Source organism: Manduca sexta, chromosome 1, assembly GCF_014839805.1.
Source record: "Manduca sexta isolate Smith_Timp_Sample1 chromosome 1, JHU_Msex_v1.0, whole genome shotgun sequence".
NCBI classification, from domain to species: Eukaryota; Metazoa; Arthropoda; class Insecta; order Lepidoptera; family Sphingidae; genus Manduca; species Manduca sexta.
This window is the reverse complement of record NC_051115.1, coordinates 4,925,655-4,945,321: the sequence shown is the minus strand read 5'-3', so window position 1 is coordinate 4,945,321 and position 19,667 is coordinate 4,925,655. Positions and strand designations below refer to the sequence as shown.

The 19,667-nt window shown below is 37.7% G+C and overlaps 1 protein-coding gene across 1 annotated transcript in view; it reads right to left on the bottom strand.

The window, feature by feature from the left end:
• The window catches only part of LOC115450630 (intersectin-2), a 58,006-nt gene that overhangs the window by 20,586 nt on the left and 17,753 nt on the right, over positions 1-19,667 (bottom strand). Inside the window, exons 8-19 of the mRNA XM_037443885.1 lie at positions 19,383-19,485; positions 15,137-15,266; positions 10,677-10,787; positions 10,018-10,082; positions 9,420-9,602; positions 8,820-8,931; positions 8,563-8,640; positions 7,279-7,474; positions 6,540-6,617; positions 5,351-5,557; positions 4,469-4,573; positions 3,529-3,591 (exon numbers count right to left, since the gene is read on the bottom strand). Coding sequence (XP_037299782.1) covers positions 3,529-3,591; positions 4,469-4,573; positions 5,351-5,557; positions 6,540-6,617; positions 7,279-7,474; positions 8,563-8,640; positions 8,820-8,931; positions 9,420-9,602; positions 10,018-10,082; positions 10,677-10,787; positions 15,137-15,266; positions 19,383-19,485 — 1,431 coding nt within the window. The remainder of the gene's footprint in view (positions 1-3,528; positions 3,592-4,468; positions 4,574-5,350; positions 5,558-6,539; positions 6,618-7,278; positions 7,475-8,562; positions 8,641-8,819; positions 8,932-9,419; positions 9,603-10,017; positions 10,083-10,676; positions 10,788-15,136; positions 15,267-19,382; positions 19,486-19,667) is intronic.

Sequence of the window (19,667 nt, the reverse complement as noted above, 5' to 3'; positions counted from 1 at the left end):
TTTCTTCATGATTACGTTTCTCCCGACTGATGCGACGTAGAATTTTTGATGCAATTTCTTCAGATGATAATGAACGACACATGTTTTTCAGAATGTACAAAATAATATACACATTTCGAACACATATAATAAGATAAAAAAAAATACAAAGCAATGCATTTACCCTTGTATCGATTTTCTTTCAACGGATGGTATCTCTGGTCGCTGTCAAATGTTGATCACCACTGCCGTTAACAATCTCCATAATGATCTTGGTAGTTGAAACTGCCCAATATCACTATGAGAAGACTCACCGACAATATCTTACTTCTTGATTAGTAACGCCATAGATTTCGAATGCAAATGGAGTTTTGAGGTAGCATTTCTTCGGTACATAACAATAACAGTCGAAAGAAATTGGTATCTATGGTTGCTGTCAACTATTGATCGCCACTGTCGTTGACCGACCTCATAATATTTGACAACATGATCCAATTATTATGAGTCAGGCCACCGACAATGATGTCCTGTGTAGCACTCGATAATTAAACGCAGCTCAAAACCTGTTGATAAATTACTGTTTTTCCACCCGGATATTGTTACGTTGAACAAGGAAAGTTCTAGAACACATTAATACATTACATTTAATCCTTGATCATCGATCTTTTCTATGGAGGGTGGACAATTAATATTTCCAACTCCCTATCTTCCATTTGATTTATTTCGTTGCGGGATATTAACAGAATAAATATTATTTTTCACTTTTAACATAAATATTTTACGACAATGTCAAAAGAACAATAGATTAGAAGAATCAGATTGAGCCACTAAATAGCAGAGCTTTCGACAAGCATGTTTCCTGTCTCTCTTTGCATTAGAGTTCAATATCGTACGTCACATAAGCTCAACCCTTTCGTGTTTACAAAGTAAATACAATAAAAAACATAAAAAATGACATATAAAACACATTCAATTCCTGTAAAATACATAACAATACACAAAAATATTAGCAATACAATAAAAAACGCAATGTATATACCAACACGTGAAAAAAAATTGTACTCCTTTTAAGTACTGCGCGCACAGAGGAGTGAGAATTGACATCATTTGGCATGATTAAAGCTCGTACAGAGAAGTGCTGAAAAATAACATTTATGTATAACTAGCTGACCCGACAGACGTTGTCCTGTCTTAACTATGTATGCACGCGCGCATTCTGTCGATCGCTGACAGTTATTTCCAACCACTGACAGTTGTGTAAAATTAATATTGTCGTTAAGTTTTCTTAAATTTTCTAATTTTCCGCGCAATTTTTTGATTTTTTTCTTTCATAAGAACCTTCTCCTGGCAATGACAAGCACAACAAAATAAAATAGTGAATTTGGTCCAGCCGTTCACGCGTGATGGCGTGACCAAGGGAAATAGGGATTCATTTTTATATATATAGATATTTTTTACATATATATCAAATTCTATAGTCGAATTTCTACCACTGGACGATGAATGTTTTAAAATCAATTAATGGATTACACAGGGTAGTATAATCAAAATAATATAAAAATGATTTAATATCAAGAGTAGGTAGTACTATACTACATAATACAATAATAACAGCCCTGTATTATATACTGCCCACTGCTGGGCCTTAAAGGGTTTAGTTGGTCCACCACGCTATAGTGCGGACAGACTTCATATACCTTAAAAAATCATGTATAGAATTTTTAAATATATGTTTCCTAACGACGTTTCCTTCACCGTTAAAGCGAACAATAATTGATAAGTATACAAGTAACTTCGAAAAGCTAGAGGCGTGTACGTTGGGTTTTGAACCTCCAGATCTTTGTCTCTGGCAGTACGTAAATTCATGGACCAGGCAAACTATCTAAGTACGAAATCCGAAAAATTAAAAAAAAAAAACTGAAGATTACTATTTTCAGTATTATTATTATTAGTAATAGTTCGCCTCTATACAATGTGTACAAAGTGTAAAATAAAAATAGATAAAGAAAATAAAATAAAAAAAAAAAATATTAGACCCGGCACACTATCTAAAAAAACAAAAGAAAGATAAAAAAAATTAAATTCATTTATTTTTTCACAATTGGAAGACATTGTAGATCCAATTTTTTATATAAATTTACTAAATTAATTTGAAGAACGGTGGTAAAAGATAGAGGGATGACTTAGCGATTGTATAAGGGTATACCTTAAGGTATGGAACCCTATACACACAATTTGATACAAAAAAATACATGTTATAATATAAGACAGTTTTACAAGCCCAATAATATAATTGATTAAATTTGATGAAAAATATACAACATTATGAAAAAAATTGTTCATGTAACAATACAATTTTAATTTAAAATTAGCAATATTTTTGCGCAATAGACATTATTTTATGACGAAAAAAACTCAATTTCGTACATACACATACACATACATACACAATATTACAAAAAAATATGACAATTATATGATGCAAAAAACTCCATTTTATAAATTTTGTAGTAACAAATTTAAAAAAAAACTTACTTTTATGTTGCTGCCTATAACGAACAAAAATAAGTAAAAAAATGTTTCTCTTTTATAAAAAAAACTTTTTCATTCGCAACACAGTTTTGACATTTTATTATGACAGTTTTAATTTAAAAAACACAAACATGCATTTTTTATGACGATACATAATGCAATGTATAAATTATATCGACGTAAATGCTTTTTATATATTACCACTGTCGAGTAACAATATTGTAGAGTTTTGTACAAGTGTTTGAATATTATTTATTAATTTATTTGCTTATTACACACAAAACAGGTTACAATCATGTAGTCAACACATAAAATTTATGAAAAAAGAATGATATGAATATGAAATGATTAGGTATGGAAATGATATGAATTTTGAATTATTTTAACACGCATCTAAAAAATCCACAATTACACCGGCCTACTTGAGTGCATCTTCAGAACCTAAGACCATCTAGAAAGAATGCGACACGTGCTCATTGCTTCGAACAAAATATTTGGTCACATTCTATCATATATATAATAATATCAGCCTTGAATTATATACTATCCCACTGCTAGTGAGGGATTAGGCCTTAGTCCACCATGCTGGCCTAGTTCGGATTGGTAGACTTCACACACCTTCGAAATTCCTATAGAGAACTTCTCAGATGTGCAGGTTTCCTCACGATGTTTTCCTTCACCGTTAAAGCGAACGATAACTTCACAAAGAATACACACATGATTTTAGAAAAGTCAGAGGTGTGTGCCCTTGGGATTTGAACCTGCGGACATTCGTCTTGGCAGTCCGTTCCATACCCAACTAGGCTATCGCCGCTTTAACTACTTTTTTTTTAATTACTTCTTACAAACATCAAAACATTTCACAAACTTTTGCTTTTATAATAGTAAGAATATATACGTGTCCAAACAATTAACCTTTACCTTAGTTAAACAATGAGAATAAACCAAACGTAGTGCGTTGCTACCACTGTAAAATAGACGCTACGTGAGTGGAAATAAGGATGGATTTCGACTTACCGACTGCAGGCATAGCGCCACCGAGGTCATTGGACACTTCCGGTTCGGGTACTTCTGCTATACCTGGAACAAAGCGGGACTAAATAAGTTCATCGAAGGGGTAATAATAATACCAGCCCTGTATTATATACTTGTCCACTGCTGAGCACGGGCCTCCTCTACTACTGAGAGGGATTAGGCCTTAGTCCACCACGCTGGCCTAGTGCGGATTGGTAGACTTCACACACCTTCGAAATTCTTATAGAGAACTTCTCAGATGTGCAGGTTTCTTCACGATGTTTTCCTTCACCGTTAAAGCAAACGATAAATTCACAAAGAATACACTCATAATTTTTAGAAAAATTCAGAGGTGTGTCTGGTATGCCCTTGGGATTTGAACCTGCAGACATTCGTCTCGGCAGTCCGTTCCGCACCCAACTATGCTATCGCCGCTACATCGAAGGGGTAAGCAAAGGCGCAACTAGCGCTTCAACTTCTGTTTATTCCGTCTCATAATCTGAACAAAATCTTGACATGCTTAAAGTCAATGGTTCACTAGTCATTAAACAGTATAGCTAGCTATAGACCGGACACCAAGTAGTTTATAATTATTATGTTCCAACCTATTTGTTTATATATTTTTATTTATTATACTTTACTGTACACCAAGGACATAGATAATAGTACAAGAAAAGAGAAAAAAATACAAATGGCGGTCTTATTGCACAAGGCAATCTCTTACAGACAAACATGGGATGAATATAAGCGAAAACGGAATCAATTTTTGGTGTTTTGTTCTTAAAAAAAAAGAAAAAAAACACTATCAAAATATACGGAGCTCTCGATGAATGGTCCTAATTCATAATTAGCATAAAAAAAATTGTCGAATTGGAATCTCCTCCTTTTTTGATGTCGGTTAGTTATAGGTTGACTCGAGACTTTGTCAATAGTGAGAACTCACCTTCCAATTGAGTTTTGATCTCCATGGGCTCCACCATGTCGGTGGTGTATGATGATGGGGTGTTTATGTCTTCCACGTAGGACTCCGGGAACCAGCCCGATTGGCCTGTGGGGAAAAAAGGTTAGAAAAGTTGAGTTTTTTTTCTCTTTTTTCTTCTGCGTAAGTGATTTTTGTGCAATATGATTAAGATAATCTTGTTAATTTGAAAACTGTGTTAACAGTGTAAAAAATATTTTGAAAATAAAAGCTTGGTATTTTGCTACTTTGAAAACTGTGATCAGGTTTTTCAGATTTAAAAAAAAAACTTTTTTCATGTAAGAAGTTAATATATTTGTATGTGTATTATTTTTTTCATGAATAAAAAAAAAATCGACAAACAGATTGAATAATTATAACTCAATTCATTATTATAGTTAGCAGGACATTATGTACTGCACGTAATATTAATTAAAGTAAAGCCAAAGGAAAATGATTAATAGAAATATTTTTTTTTTTGCAATCGTTGGGACGCATTCCGATATATCTGAATCGGAACTGGTTCCGATTAGTTCGGAACTGCTCTGATCTCCACGTATTTGATTTTCAATAAACGATCCCAATCTCAATCTCCAATCCGATTCCGAGAACGTATCAATCAAAATCAATTGTAAACGTGTCCAAAAATATTTTCTGATTGGTCCATTTTTGAGATAGAAAAAAGCGATTTTGACCGTGTATTGGCTTTGTATTGAAAATGTCGGTGAGTAGTAATCATCATCTCAGCCACAGGAAGTCCACTGCTGAGCATAGGCCTCCCCCAAGGACCTCCACGTCGACCTGTGGGAAGCGGCCCCGAGTAGTAATAGATAGTAAATATATGGCAAGTGTGCGCGGTCTCGTCACCCCGCGCGGTGCCCCAGCGCCAGCCGGGCTCTGCGTCGCCGCGCGGCGGGCGCGCGTCGGCCACCAGGTCGCCGGGCTGCAGGCTCAGCTCGTCCGCCGTGCGCGCCGAGAACTCGTACACGCAGCGCCAGCGCGCCGCGCCCGCGCCCGCCGCCACCCCCGCCACCCCCGCCACCGCCGCCACCCCCGCCGCCACTGTCTCCGTCGCTGGACAACAATGATATAATAATATCAGCCCTGTATATACTGTCCCACTGCTGCACGGGCCTCCGACACTACTGAGAGCGATTAGGCCTTACTCCACCACGCTGTAGTGCGGGTAGACTTCACACATCTACGAAATTCCTATAGAGAACTTCTCAGATGTGCAGGTTTCCTCATGATGTTTCCCTTCACCGTTATAATGATATAGGATCATATTTTTTTTTTTCATTTTTATTTGTCCACCAACAATTGTTAACACTATAATTGTGAATTAAATATAAAAACTAATACAATTAAGTTGCGCAAATGTAACAATTATTTAAAGGTTGGCACAATATGCACAAATTAAAAGCTTAAGGAAACAAAATATCTATATATATAAAAATGAATCCCTATATCCCTTAGTCACGCCATCACGCGAGAACGGCTGGACCGATTTCACTATTTTTTTTGTTGTGTTTGTTATTGTCAGGAGACGGTTCTTATGAAAGAAAAAATTCAAAAATTTGCGCGGAAAATTAGAAAATTAAAGAAAACTTAACGACAATATTAATTTTATATAACTGTCAATTGTTTGAAATAACTGTCAGCAATCGACAGAATGCGCGCTGCAAATTCATAGTTAAGACAGGACAACGTCTGTCGGGTCAACTAGTATTAAATATATCTACCACGAGCAAAATTTAAAAACGATGCGAAATTTTGAATTTGTTCATCTTCTGTGACTGTACAATGTACATAACTCGACCCTCGCTTAAATGACGTCACAGAGTCGTCAAATGTCGACACTAAATCGTAAGACTAGTAAAACCTACCTTGTAACAATAGCAATAACGCCTTCTTTGCCTTGAGAAATAATCATCTACTGTAGAATGTTTACTGCTGAACATGGACCCTCAAAGACTTCCAGATCGAGCTATTGGAAGCGACCTCCTGCCAGTCATCTGTCCTCGTGGGTGGACATGAAAGATATCACAGTACGTACCGGTGGTGCTGGGCGCGTCGCCCCACGCGTCCTCGGCGGGCGTGTCCCACGTGTCATTGGTCGGGCCCCACTCTGCTTCTGTAAGAAAAAAATATATCATAATTTCAGCCCTGTATTACTGTCCCACTGCTGGGCCTCCTCTACTACTGAAAGGGATTAGACCTTAGTCCACCACGCTGTAGTGCGGGCAGACTTCACACACCCTCGAAAATTTCTAATAGAGAATTTTTCAGGTATGCAGGTTTCCTCACGATGTTTTCCTTCACCGTTAAAGCAAGCGATAATTCACAAATATAGACATAATTTTTTTTTTAGAAAAATCAGAGGTGTTTGCCCACAGGATTTGAACCTGCGGACATTAGTCTAGGCAGTCCGTTGCACAACCAACTGGGCTATCGCCGCTTATCAGTCATTGTTAGAGAAGTACTCTATAAAAAATATTGTTTTGAATGACGAGATAAGCTTGCCGTTCGCCTGATGGTAAGCGATACCTATAAACAGCAGAAACACTAACACCTTGAATTACAAAGTGTTTGGTATTTAGCGGTCGTCTGAGACATGAGATGTTAATTATCATGTCCAGTAGTTCAGTGGGCAAAAATCTTCAAAAATTGCGTTACGTAATACTTGAACGGCTCCTTGTGTGCGGTCGCTATCCGAGCGGATATACGTCCTACCAAAACACATCATTATGCATGTCCGTTAGTACAGCGGTGACAGATCCATGCCGGATGCTCACCTGCAGCAGGCCAGGCACTCTCTGCGGGCGCGGTCCTCCTCTCCATGTACTCCTTCCGCCTCTCCTCGTACAACTCCCAAACCTTCTGACACTTGTCCGTGAGCGAGTCGACGGTCGCGTTCAGCTCGGACAGTTGCGACTTGTTGTTCTCCAGGTCGGACTTTTTCGTTTCGACGATAGCTCGGGCCGCTTCCACCTGGACGGATAATAATAATAATAATAATAATAATAATATCAGCCCTATATTATATACTTGCCCACTGCTGAGCACGGGCCTCCTCTACTACTGAGAGGGATTAGGCCTTAGTCCACCACGCTGTAGTGCGGATTGGTAGACTTCACACACCTTCGAAATTCCTATAGAAAACTTCTCAAATGTGCAGGTTTCCTCACGATGTTTTCCTTCACCGTTAAAGCGAACGATAAATTCACAAAGAATACACACATGATTTTAGAAAAGTCAGAGGTGTGTGCCTTTGGTATTTGAACCTGCGGACATTCGTCTCGGCAGTCCGTTCCACTCCCAACTAGGCTATCGCCGCTTAGGCTATCCTGGACGGATAACCGGGCTCAAATTTATTATTGTTTGTTTTTTGATTATAATTTGTGGAATATTGGTTTCTTATGTTTACGCGAATTAATTTTCTCACAACGTTTCGAAGAATTTGCATCCTTCGTAGTCACGGGGGGCCCACGAAAGCTGCAAACTCTAACCTTTTTATTCATAGACATTATTTATCTAAGGACGGAGCATTACTGTGATAACAAGTCTGTTTCTCAGTGCTGACGGCATGGCAGCCTTCACAGTGCGTAGACATAGAGCCGTTGTGATTGACTAATATTGAGACACAACTTGAATCTAGTTGGCTGTCAGATAAACAAAGCTGAGAAACAGACTTGTTATCACAGTAATGCTCCGTCCTTAGATAAATAACGACTATGAATAGGGGGGTAACTCTTAACATTTATATTTCTAACTTCTAATTATTTTTTAAAAATTTTGGCAATTAATGACATCACTCGTTAGCGTATTTAAAAGATATTCAATGGATTAAATATATAATTACAAAAAATACATGAAGATTTGTGTATACTAATATTGTAATTATTTCATAGAAATTGACTTAAAAAATCAAACATTATGTTTAGTACTGCCTAAACTAGACCGCCTCGGTGGAGTAGTTGCTTTACAGTACCACTACAGCGCTGCGGTCTCGGGTTCGATTCCCGGGCCGAGCAAAGTAATATTGACTTTCTCCTCAATATATGCCCATTTATGCCTACCTTCTCTCTCAGTTGTTTGAGGGTAATTTCCATCATATTCAGTTTGCCGTCCTCGCCAGCGCCTTCGGAAGCTTTAGCCTGCAATATAATTGTCACAATGATTATGACAAAATTGATACGAGATTATGACAAAATTGATAATGATTATGACAAAGGTGGTAGCGATTATAACAAAATTGATTGAGATTATATAGTCATCAAACATAGAGTGATCATTCTTATAAATTAGTAATCAAAATTATGACTTATAGCGTCACCTTGGCGTCCAATTCGGCCTTCTCTTTGTTGAGTGCAATCTGCTTGGCATTAAGCTCTTTAACCTTCGCCTTGAGCTGTTGCATCTCCGCCATACTGGCATCACGGTCCGACCTGGAGAATATAACGCAGGACAAAATTCCTCAAATGGCATATGCGTACGAGAGGATGGTAGGATAGTCACGGGATGGCAGCTTGTTCCTCGGTAGGAGATAAGGGCGAAAGTTGCACCGACCCCACAACGCAGTTGTATACGAATGTGGCACCTACGCTTCATAGAAGTCTGATCACAAGAGTTGCGTTGATCCCACACAGTAGTGGCACATGGGAGAATGTATTGCGCCGGCTATACATCGAAGTAAGGAAGAAAGTAGAACGGGTATTGTGTTGACCCCAAATCTACGTTGTGTCGACCTTGAAAATGTGCCGATTCCACACTGCATAATCAGCGCCGACCTCAGACTAGAGAAAATAGCGCCGACCCCACACTGGATAAGTAACCCCAACCCCAGACCAGTTAAAATAGCGCCAACCCCACACTGAATAAGTAGCGTCGACCCCAAACTAGATAAAATAGCGCCGACCCCACAGCCATCACTCACCGCATCCCATCGATGGTGCACTTAGCGGCGGCGACCGCCGTCCTGGTGTCCCTGATCTCGGAGGCCAGGTTGGTGGAGCGCACGCTCTCGGCGCTGAGCTGCGCGGACAGGTTCTGCACCTGCGCCTTCAGGCTGAGCACCTTGGTCTGCTCCTCGGTGCGCATCGCTTCCAACTCGCGAGTCCTGGGAGGAAAAACTTTACTGGTTGTAGGTCTCTCGAATGTTAGAGTCCGCCTGGGTAGGTACCACCACAATGTCTATCTCTACCGCCAAGCAGTTGTGTGTGGTCACTGTTGTGTTCCGGTTTGAAGGACAATGTAGCCAGTGTAGCTACTGGACTAAATGTCTCAGAATGGTGGGCGCAGTAGAATACCAAACAATACTTTGAAATTCATGGTGGGCGGTCGTATCTCTTACCATCAGACGAACTGCAGGTTTCCTTACTATGTTTTACTTCACCGTTAAAGCAAGCGATAATTCATAAAAAATACACACAATTTTTTTTAAAAAGTCAGACATGCGGACATTAGTCTGGGCAGTCCGTTCCACACCCAACTAGGCTATCGCCACTATATATAAAACTAATTACTCAACATACCTCTTCTTCTCCCACTCGAGTTGGCACTGCCTCTCCATCTCTTTTCTTGCAGCTTCGCGTTTCTCCTGTGATATTTAATGTTGATTATAATCAATTGTTCCTTAAGTCGTTGAAAGCAACGACCTAATTAGGTCTTCATTGCCAATCTATCCAGTTGCGGCTTAAAAAGGGGAGAAAGGGGACCCCACTCTACTTACCATCAGATACTTGGTAACTGTGCCGTGCATGTATGTATAATTAAATCTTAGATTTGGATAATAGTTACCTCTCGTTTTAAACTTATCTCTCAAAGATATTTCTCAATTCAACTTTGGTGGAAAGTTATATCTCGATTTTTAGTTAGATCTGACGGAAAATTATTTCCAGTTTTAACTCTTTTTGGTAGAAAGTATTTATATAACTCGAGATCTACTAGAACTTACTAATTAACTACTTACGAGGATATTTATTTCTCGATTTCAACTTAGATTGGGTGAAAGGTTATTTCTCGATTGAACTCAGTTTTTAAGAAATGATTTATACGTACTGTTTATATAGAAATTATCAGACAAATTGCAGGTCTTAATAAAAATAATTCTAATCTTGCAATTCTATATTTCGGTAACGCCCTATAAAATAGAGATGCATTATTGTGTTTCACTGAATAATATATAACATACCTGTTCCTCTTTCTGCTTCCGAAGCAACTCCTCTTGCTCCCTCTTCTGCGCTTCTAAACGCAGCTTCTCTCTCTTCTCTGCTTCTTCGCGCTCTTTTCGCTCTCGTTCCGCCTAGAAAACTTCTATAATCAACTTCTGCAGACATTTCTTAGACATCTAAGTTCTATGCACGAAAAATAGAGACGAGCTAGCTCTAATTGTAGGTTTGTATAATTATAAAATGTAGATTGATATTGTAACTTTGACTTTTCGGATTACCAACACCTCAGTTGACTATGAAGCCTGGTAAGTGGAGTGGGGTCCAAAAGAATGTTGGCTGACGAGATTTGATTACCTCTCGACAGTCGACACAATTATGCTGGTGTTTGACCGGATATACACAGGATGATCCCGGAACGTTTACGTGGGCCACTATGGCGGGTTTTAACACCTCGTGTACGGTCGCTATCCGGGCGGATATAAAATATATACTACCACCAGCAAATATGAGTTGGCTTACATTCATGCAAATCTATTGAAAGTACTACATACTGCTGGCTCACTATTAGAAGGTACTATGTTAATTTTAATGTTGTAATTTTTTTTTATACTTTCACAGACTTTTTTTTAAATTTCGCGGAGGAGGTGCATTACAACTATCGCCCAGGCATCGAGGTTATATTGAGGTCTGCGTGTCTTAAGACCCCTATCAATATTATCTGCCTACAGATAGGTGAAGTCAAGCCAACATTCTAGTATTTAGTATCAAACCAGAAAAATTTTCGTGGACCCCCATTTTTCGGTCACGCCTACGTAGACCCCCGTGGACCTCGGGGGTCAAACTGAACCCCTTTGGGAAAGATTTACAGTATAATACTTGGGAGCGATTTGTTGTATTTATTTATTTAACCTTGTTATAATGAGCCAGCGATATTTGAGCAACTAAGGTGAGGAATAATAATATCATCTATAACTAAAAGTGCCTACAGCCTACTTCAAATACCTACTTTATACTGGATGAAGTGGGACAAAATTACACAAAATTTCGTTGCCTTCGTATTTGATTCAATTTTTGATATACGCACTAATTGACTACTACACCTGATGGTTAGTAGAGTGGGTAATAGAATGCCGACTGAGGAAAGATTACCCATCGGCAGTCGACACAATTATGCCGGCCTGTTGGAACCAGATATACACAGGCTGGTCCCGGTACACAACCCGCGAATGTTACTACTTTTAACACCTTGTATACGGTCACTATCCGGGCGGATATAAAATATATCCCACCAGCAAAAGCAAAACGGTATATCGTCATCTCTTTTTCGCGCGCATCGTTGTCGCTGATGACGTCATTTGCCTGTATTACGCCTCTTTTCTATTATGTCTTCTACGAAATTTTAAAGGATTATGATTTTACCGGATTATTATCATTCTTTTTGTGTTCGATTTCATATGACATAAACACTTGATTAAAGTAAAAAAATGGTCAAATGATATACATGTACTACGTACAGTATGCGATAGAATAATATATAAACGGTTAAATTAGTTCTTGTTAATCTACAGAAAAAAATTTAGAGAGAATATACTTCATACAATCCATCCAGTATATCCGTCGATTTCAATAAACGAGAAGGCTATCTTTGGACCAATCAGATTTTATTGCTTTGAATGACGAGACGAGCTTGCCGTTCGCCTGATGATAAGCGATACGACCGATAAACACTAACACCTTGAATTACAAAGTGTTTGGTATTCCACCGCGCTCGCCATGCTGAGACATGTGTTAAGTCTCATTATGTCCAGTAGTTAGACTGGCTGCAATGTTCAAACCGGGACACAACAGTGACTACACACTGCTTGTCAGAAATAGACATTGCGGTGGTACCTACCCAGGCGGACTCACATATGAGAGACCTACTACCAGTAAAGCATAAACTTTGTTTAACACGTTTACAGATGGAATTTTATTGGATTAGTCTTACACCCGAGCCGAAATATAAGGATTGATCCATAGATAGCGACAGGGATCGTTCATAGATACCGACTGTGAATAAGTTACCTCTGCTTCCTTGAATGCGTTAACAAAATTATTGTATTTTGAATTAAAATTTTAAACGTTGATAATAATTTTAAGGCTCATTTGGATGGAGCAAATATTGCTAGCAATAATCGCATGTAATTATTGCTTAAAAAAGTTATCCGGTCTGAACACGCTCAATAGCGAGACAATTCTCGCCTATGATTATAATACGATTTTTTTTTATATTCTAAACGAAAATTTCTAGCAATACTTTCGGGCGATAATTGCTAGCAATAATTGCGTTTACTGCTACTTAACAGTTAGTTTGTTTTTTGCATACAAAAATAGTCATAGTACAAAAAGATCATACACGGGCATCTTTTTGTACCTTAACAAAAATATCACCCTATTTTGAACTGGCAAGTGGCCCTATTGCATTATTAGGCATTATTATCTATGACTTTTGCCATCTCACAAGTATTTCATTGATACCTTTACTAAAAAAAAACATGGAGAGAAAATCAATAAACTCTCTGAAGGCGGTTTGGACTGCAACATCGGAGTGTTTTTTTTTTTCTTGAAAATATCCAAATTACGGAAAAAGTAGTAATGTGATGGAGCAAGGTCCGGGGAATGCGGTGAATGTCGCACACATTCCAATTGCAGGTCGTCTAGTTTAATGGCCGTCTGTTGTGCAGTTTGCGTTGCCAGTTAAATGCATTACCGTATATTCTATAGACACGAACGTCCATATAAACTATTTGTTCAAAATCTGAACTAAAATGGCAAAAGGTCACTGTTATAACCTATTTATTCACTTGAATAACAAATAATTTTACTTATTTAATTAATAATTTTCATTCACATCCTGGTTTGCACTGAGACTCGCGTTTTTATATTACAAGCGCCAATCCGTACACAACCAAAAACATCAATATTGACACCATGCTAAAATCAGTTTGAATGGATTACAGTTCAGTTCAGTTGAACACAATGAATGTTCGGAACGCCAAATCTAGTACATAGTACATATTATATAACGAGGGTTAAATGCATTTAAAAATTTGAATTTGGAATTCTTAACCAAAGAGGAGATAATTCAGATCAAAGTGGCCAGTGCGATAAAACACCAATTTCACATGTAAAGACTTAATATGAAAAAATAAAACGGAAAAACACTTTTTCGTAATTTTTTATATATGGCCTTTGGCAGAAGCTCCACAGAAAGCAGGTCGAGCGACAATAGATAAAAAAAAATATATATATTTTTACAATAGATACTCATTCTGGAGTACCTCAAGGATCGAATTTGGGGCCACTTTTATTTAATGTATTCATAAATGATATTCCGGAAGTGTTCTCCTACTCTAATTGTTACCTATTTGCTGATGATCTCAAAATTTCTCGTGTCATTAATGACTTTGAAGACTCTATACTATTACAATCTGATCTTAATAAATTGTATGACTGGTGCATAACTAATAAAATGTTTCTTAATCCTGCGAAATGTTGTCATATCAAGTTTACATTAAAACGTAACAAAGTGAACACCACTTATAGCATTGCTGGTGAAATCTTAAATGAAGTACCCCAAGTTCGTGATCTAGGTGTGGTTGTAGATACTAAGCTTAAATTTACTAATCATATTGATAATATTATTGACCTTGCCTATAAATCACTAGGATTTGTTATAAGAAATGGTAAAGAATTTAAGAATAAATCTACTACCCTAATGTTGTATAACAGTTATGTAAGAAGCAGATTGGAATATTGTAGTGGTGTGTGGAGTCCAGTTTATAAAGTTCATTGTGATCGGATTGAGAGAATACAAAAAAAGTTATTAAGACATTTAGCTTATAGATTTAGGCCACCCAAACATGTCAAAACTTACACTGATAAAATTAAATACTTTGAAATGCAAACCTTGAAAGACAGACGTGATCAACTTAATTTGATGCTTTTGTATAAAATAGTCAACGGTGATATAGATTGTCCACCTCTTCTCAATAAATTCTCTCTTAATGTACCTACTAAAATCCCTAGATATCCACGTCCCTTATTTAATTGTAGATTCAGCCGAACTAACCTTGGTAGCCACTCGCCTATCCCTCGCTTATCCCGATTATATAACCGAATTGTAGAAAAATCTGATTGTATTGACATATTTAATGACTCGCTTCCTATCTTCAAAAAGAAAATATTGAACTCGCTTGTTGAAACCTAAATTTAGTTTTATATTCAGTCTTATATTTAGAATATACTGCACTTATGGTGCAGCCAATTGTTAATTGTTATGTATTTAAAATGTTCATGCTGTGACAGCCTGTAATTGAAACAGCACTGCAGAAATTACTTACCGAATTTTTAAAAAAAAAAAACTATGTAAGGTGTATGTTTTGTTGGCTGTTCAAATAAATAAATAAATAAAAAAAAACAAAATAAAAATCTCACGCACCTTCTCTTTCATCTGAGCGTCTGCCAGCTGCGACCGTCTCCTCTCCAGCTCGGCCTGACCTCGCGCCATGTTCTCCCTTCTTCGCTCTTCGTATGACTTCGCACTGGCGGTGGAACTTACCGATTCACGTCTAGAATTAATTTAAGGGCATTGTAATTAGACCAGGCCATAGCCTAGTTGGTTGTGGAACGGACTGCCGAGACAAATGTCCGTAGGTTCATAACCCAAGCACACCTATGACTTTTCTAAAGTTATTTGTGTATTTGTGAATCATCGCTTGCTTTATCGGTGATGGAAAACATGGTGAGGAAACCTGCATACCTGAGAAGTTCTCACTGCACTGCAGAGCACGAGCCTCCTCTACTACTGAGAGGCATTAGGCCTTAGTCCACCACGCTATAGTGCGGGCAGACTTCACACACCCTCAAAATTCCTATAGGTAACTACTCAGGTATGCAGGTTTCCTCACGATGTTTTCTTTCACCGTTAAAGCAAGCGATAATTCACAAAGAATACAGACATCATTTTAGAAAAGTTAGGGGACATTCTTCTCGGCAGTCCGTTCCACATCCAACTAGGCTACCGCTGTTTCACATATGAAAAGGACTTATAAAACTCAAAAAATAAAAATAAATAACCAAGTCTATATCGGGTTTATCATTCAATAGCTATAAAAACGAATAACTCATATTTTTAGGTCGATTCAATCATTTTTTTTATAGCATGGTAGTGACCCCGCTGTACCTGATGGTAAGTGAAGTGGGTCCAATAGAACGTCGACTGACGAGAGATGATTACCCCTCAGTCGACACAATTATGTTGGAACCGGGTATACACAGGCTGATCCCGGAACGTTTACGTATGCCACTATGGCGGGTTTTAACACCTTGTGTACGGTCGCTATCCGGGCGGATATAAAATATATCCTACCACCAGCAAAATTTGCTAATTTTGTCTACACAATGAGTGAATCGGTCAGACTAACCTATTTTCACATACTCAATAACTGAAATCTATAATGTTAAACACATACATAAGTATACATAATAATTATTTAAATCATATCAGCATAAAAATTTTACTCGTAATAGGTAGATATTAAACAATAGTATTTTGCAGGTCATTATTGTAACATAAAAAAATATCGATAACACAAATCGATAAATTCACAACACCAGATCAATAGTCAGAAATAGTAAAGGTTTGCGTCAACAGATGGCGCTTTTAACAATTTATGTAAACTCCTAGAATCGTCGGAGACAAAATTGTATGACACGCTGTGACATATTGTGACACGGACGTTTCATATATCGTCGGTTACTGCAAGAACTCATTAACTGACAAATACAAAAGTATGCATTAAGCCACTTTTAGTTTAAGTTATATTGTTTTCTCTATATCATCTTAGATATAATTTTTATTATTAAAATCAAGTGAGTATGTAAAATATTATATTATGTTCAATTTATAAGCTATACTTGATGATTTTTTTCAATTAGTGAGTTCTTGCAGTAAGCCGACGACATGACAACGACTTATTACTAATTGGTAATAAAATTTTGAACACTTTTGTCCTGATATCCAGTCTATAACTTACTATACTGTTATCTTTGGCTTTAATTCTTTTTCTTTCCATCTTCTTTCTTGATTTTCGCTTCGTTTCTTCATAAAAGTCGTTGTTCGTCAATGTCGCTAATGATCCCCACAATGCTGCAGGCAGAAAGCACTGCTAGTCGTAGGTGACGCTGACAGTGGTGGGTTACACTGTCAGTAGCAGATTGACTGCCAGCGGCATTATGAGGATCGCCAGCAACATTGTCCCATGATGAGAGTCCACAATTACAAAGAGTTCTAAAATTATATAGAGCGCACATTGGGAAGATTGTCATACAAAAAGTTAATTTAGTATTTTCTTCTTAGAATTTATATGTAGTACAATTCAGGGCTTTTTTGCGGGGGCACGTGGAGGCGCTCAATGCCCAGAAAAGGAAATTTCGAAAATACCAAAAAAAAATGCCATTAAAAAGTATAGGAAGGGTACAAAAAATTATGGACTTACTACTTTTGAGAATTAACGTGCCCTCAAAAGAGAAATGACAAAAAATGGCCTGACGTACACAGTTAATAAAAAAAGAACAAAAAATGCCAAATACGACATTAAGCTGAAAATTACCATCCATTTAGGTGACATTATGACTATGATACCTTTATTTTACAATACCTTGATTTGTTCCCAGAATTTTGGAATATAAAATATAGCTGAAAACAGGTATAATCTTTAAATATATAAATGAACTAGCTTTTGCCCGCGGCTCCGCCCGCGTTATAAAGTTTTTCAGGCTAAAGTTTTCCGTTATAAAAGTAGTAGTTTCCCGGGAGCCTCTCAAACTGTCTCCATACCAAATTTCATCTTAATACGTTGGGTAGTTTTTGAGTTTAACACGTTCAGGCAGACAGATGCAACGGGGGACTTTGTTTTATAATATATTTTTTAGAACTTTTTAAGAGGAATAATCCCGTCATACATCATTGTTGCATAACTTTAACTGTTTACGCAGCGCACGCAACGGAAGCTCTCAAAACTAATAATTTTTCCCCGTTTTTGCAACATGTTTCATTACTGCTCCGCTCCTATTGGTCATAGCGTGATGATATATACTCCATAGTACTCCACGAACAAAGAACTATCCAACACAAAAATATTTTTTCAGTTTGAACCGGTAGTTCCTGAGATTAGCCATTACTGCTCCGCTCCTATTGGTCATAGCGTGATGATATATAGCCTATAGCACTACACTAATAAAGAGCTATCCAACACAAAAAGAATTTTTTAGTTTGGACCGGTAGTTCCTGAGATTAGCCATTACTGCCCCGCTCCTATTGGGTATAGCGTGATGATATATAGCCTATAGCACTCCACGAACAAAGGGCTATCCAACGCAAAAAGAATTTTTCAATTTGGACTGGTAGTTCCTGAGATTAGCGCGTTCAAACAAACAAACAAACAAACAAACAAACAAACTCTTCAGCTTTATATAATAGTATAGAAGTATAGATATCATAATAATATTCTTTAATTTCTTTAAGATTTTTTTTACACATCCTTATTTTTCATCCTATTTTTTTTATGGATATTTAATAATTTCCGCCTTGATTCTTCTATAAAATACTTTAACTCTTCATTTTTTCTATTTTTTTTAAGTATCTTCAATCATTTTGTTTTATGTTCTTTACTCAATTTTCAATATTAGCGCGACGTGCGCATTGGGAAGTTCGCCAATGACCATACAGTGATATGATTAGGATAGACGTGTTAATTAGGCAATGGTTAGTTTTATACTTCCTTATTACAATGACTGTATACGTCTCAAAACTGATTATTTAAGCGCCCCAGTATACACTTCGAACAGCGTTGAGGTTGAGTCTCGGATCAGCCCCTTACCTTACCACCCCTGTTCTAAAGATGGGGATCTTAATGAATGAAATCACCTACATTTATACAGCGACCCGCCTTTTTGAAAGTTGGGGCTCTTAATGAATGCAATGACCTACAATTATACAGCGACACCCCTTTTTGAAAGTTGGGGCTCTTCATGAATGCAATGACCTACACTTATACAGCGACACCCCTTTTTGAAAATTGGGCTTCTTCATGAATGCAAAGACCTACACTTATACAGCGACACCCCTTTTTGAAAGTTGGGGCTCTTAATGAATGCAATGACCTACACTTATACAGCGACACCCCTTTTTGAAAATTGGGCTTCTTCATGAATGCAAAGACCTACACTTATACAGCGACACCCCTTTTTGAAAGTTGGGGCTCTTAATGAATGCAATGACCTACACTTATACAGCGACACCCCTTTTTGAAAATTGGGCTTCTTCATGAATGCAAAGACCTACACTTACACAGCGACACCCCTTTTTGAAAGTTGGGGCTCTTCATGAATGCAATGACCTACACTTATACAGCGACACCCCTTTTTGAAAATTGGGCTTCTTCATGAATGCAAAGACCTACACTTATACAGCGACACCCCTTTTTGAAAGTTGGGGCTCTTAATGAATGCAATGACCTACACTTATACAGCGACACCCCTTTTTGAAAATTGGGCTTCTTCATGAATGCAAAGACCTACACTTATACAGCGACACCCCTTTTTGTAAATTGGGCTTCTTCATGAATGAATTGACCTATATTTATGCACAAGGCACGAACTAAACACATCACTGTATAACTTACCTGAATGTGGGCGGGATGAGTTCTAGCGGCAACTTGGCCGGCACCGGCTCGCCTTGCGTCGCCTTCTCGCACAAATACATAGCTAATACAAATTCTTCGCAACCTGAGAACAAATAATTACATTACGTCATAATTTCCGTGCTTTCCGGCGTTTTTGCCATGCCTAATGTAATCAAATCTAACAGCTCATGTGATAGGACCCTTTTTATCCGTGGTGCTTAATAACTAGCTTATCTAGTTGTAAACGTCCCTATCCTTGAGGTTAAAACGCCTCCTTAGTTCATT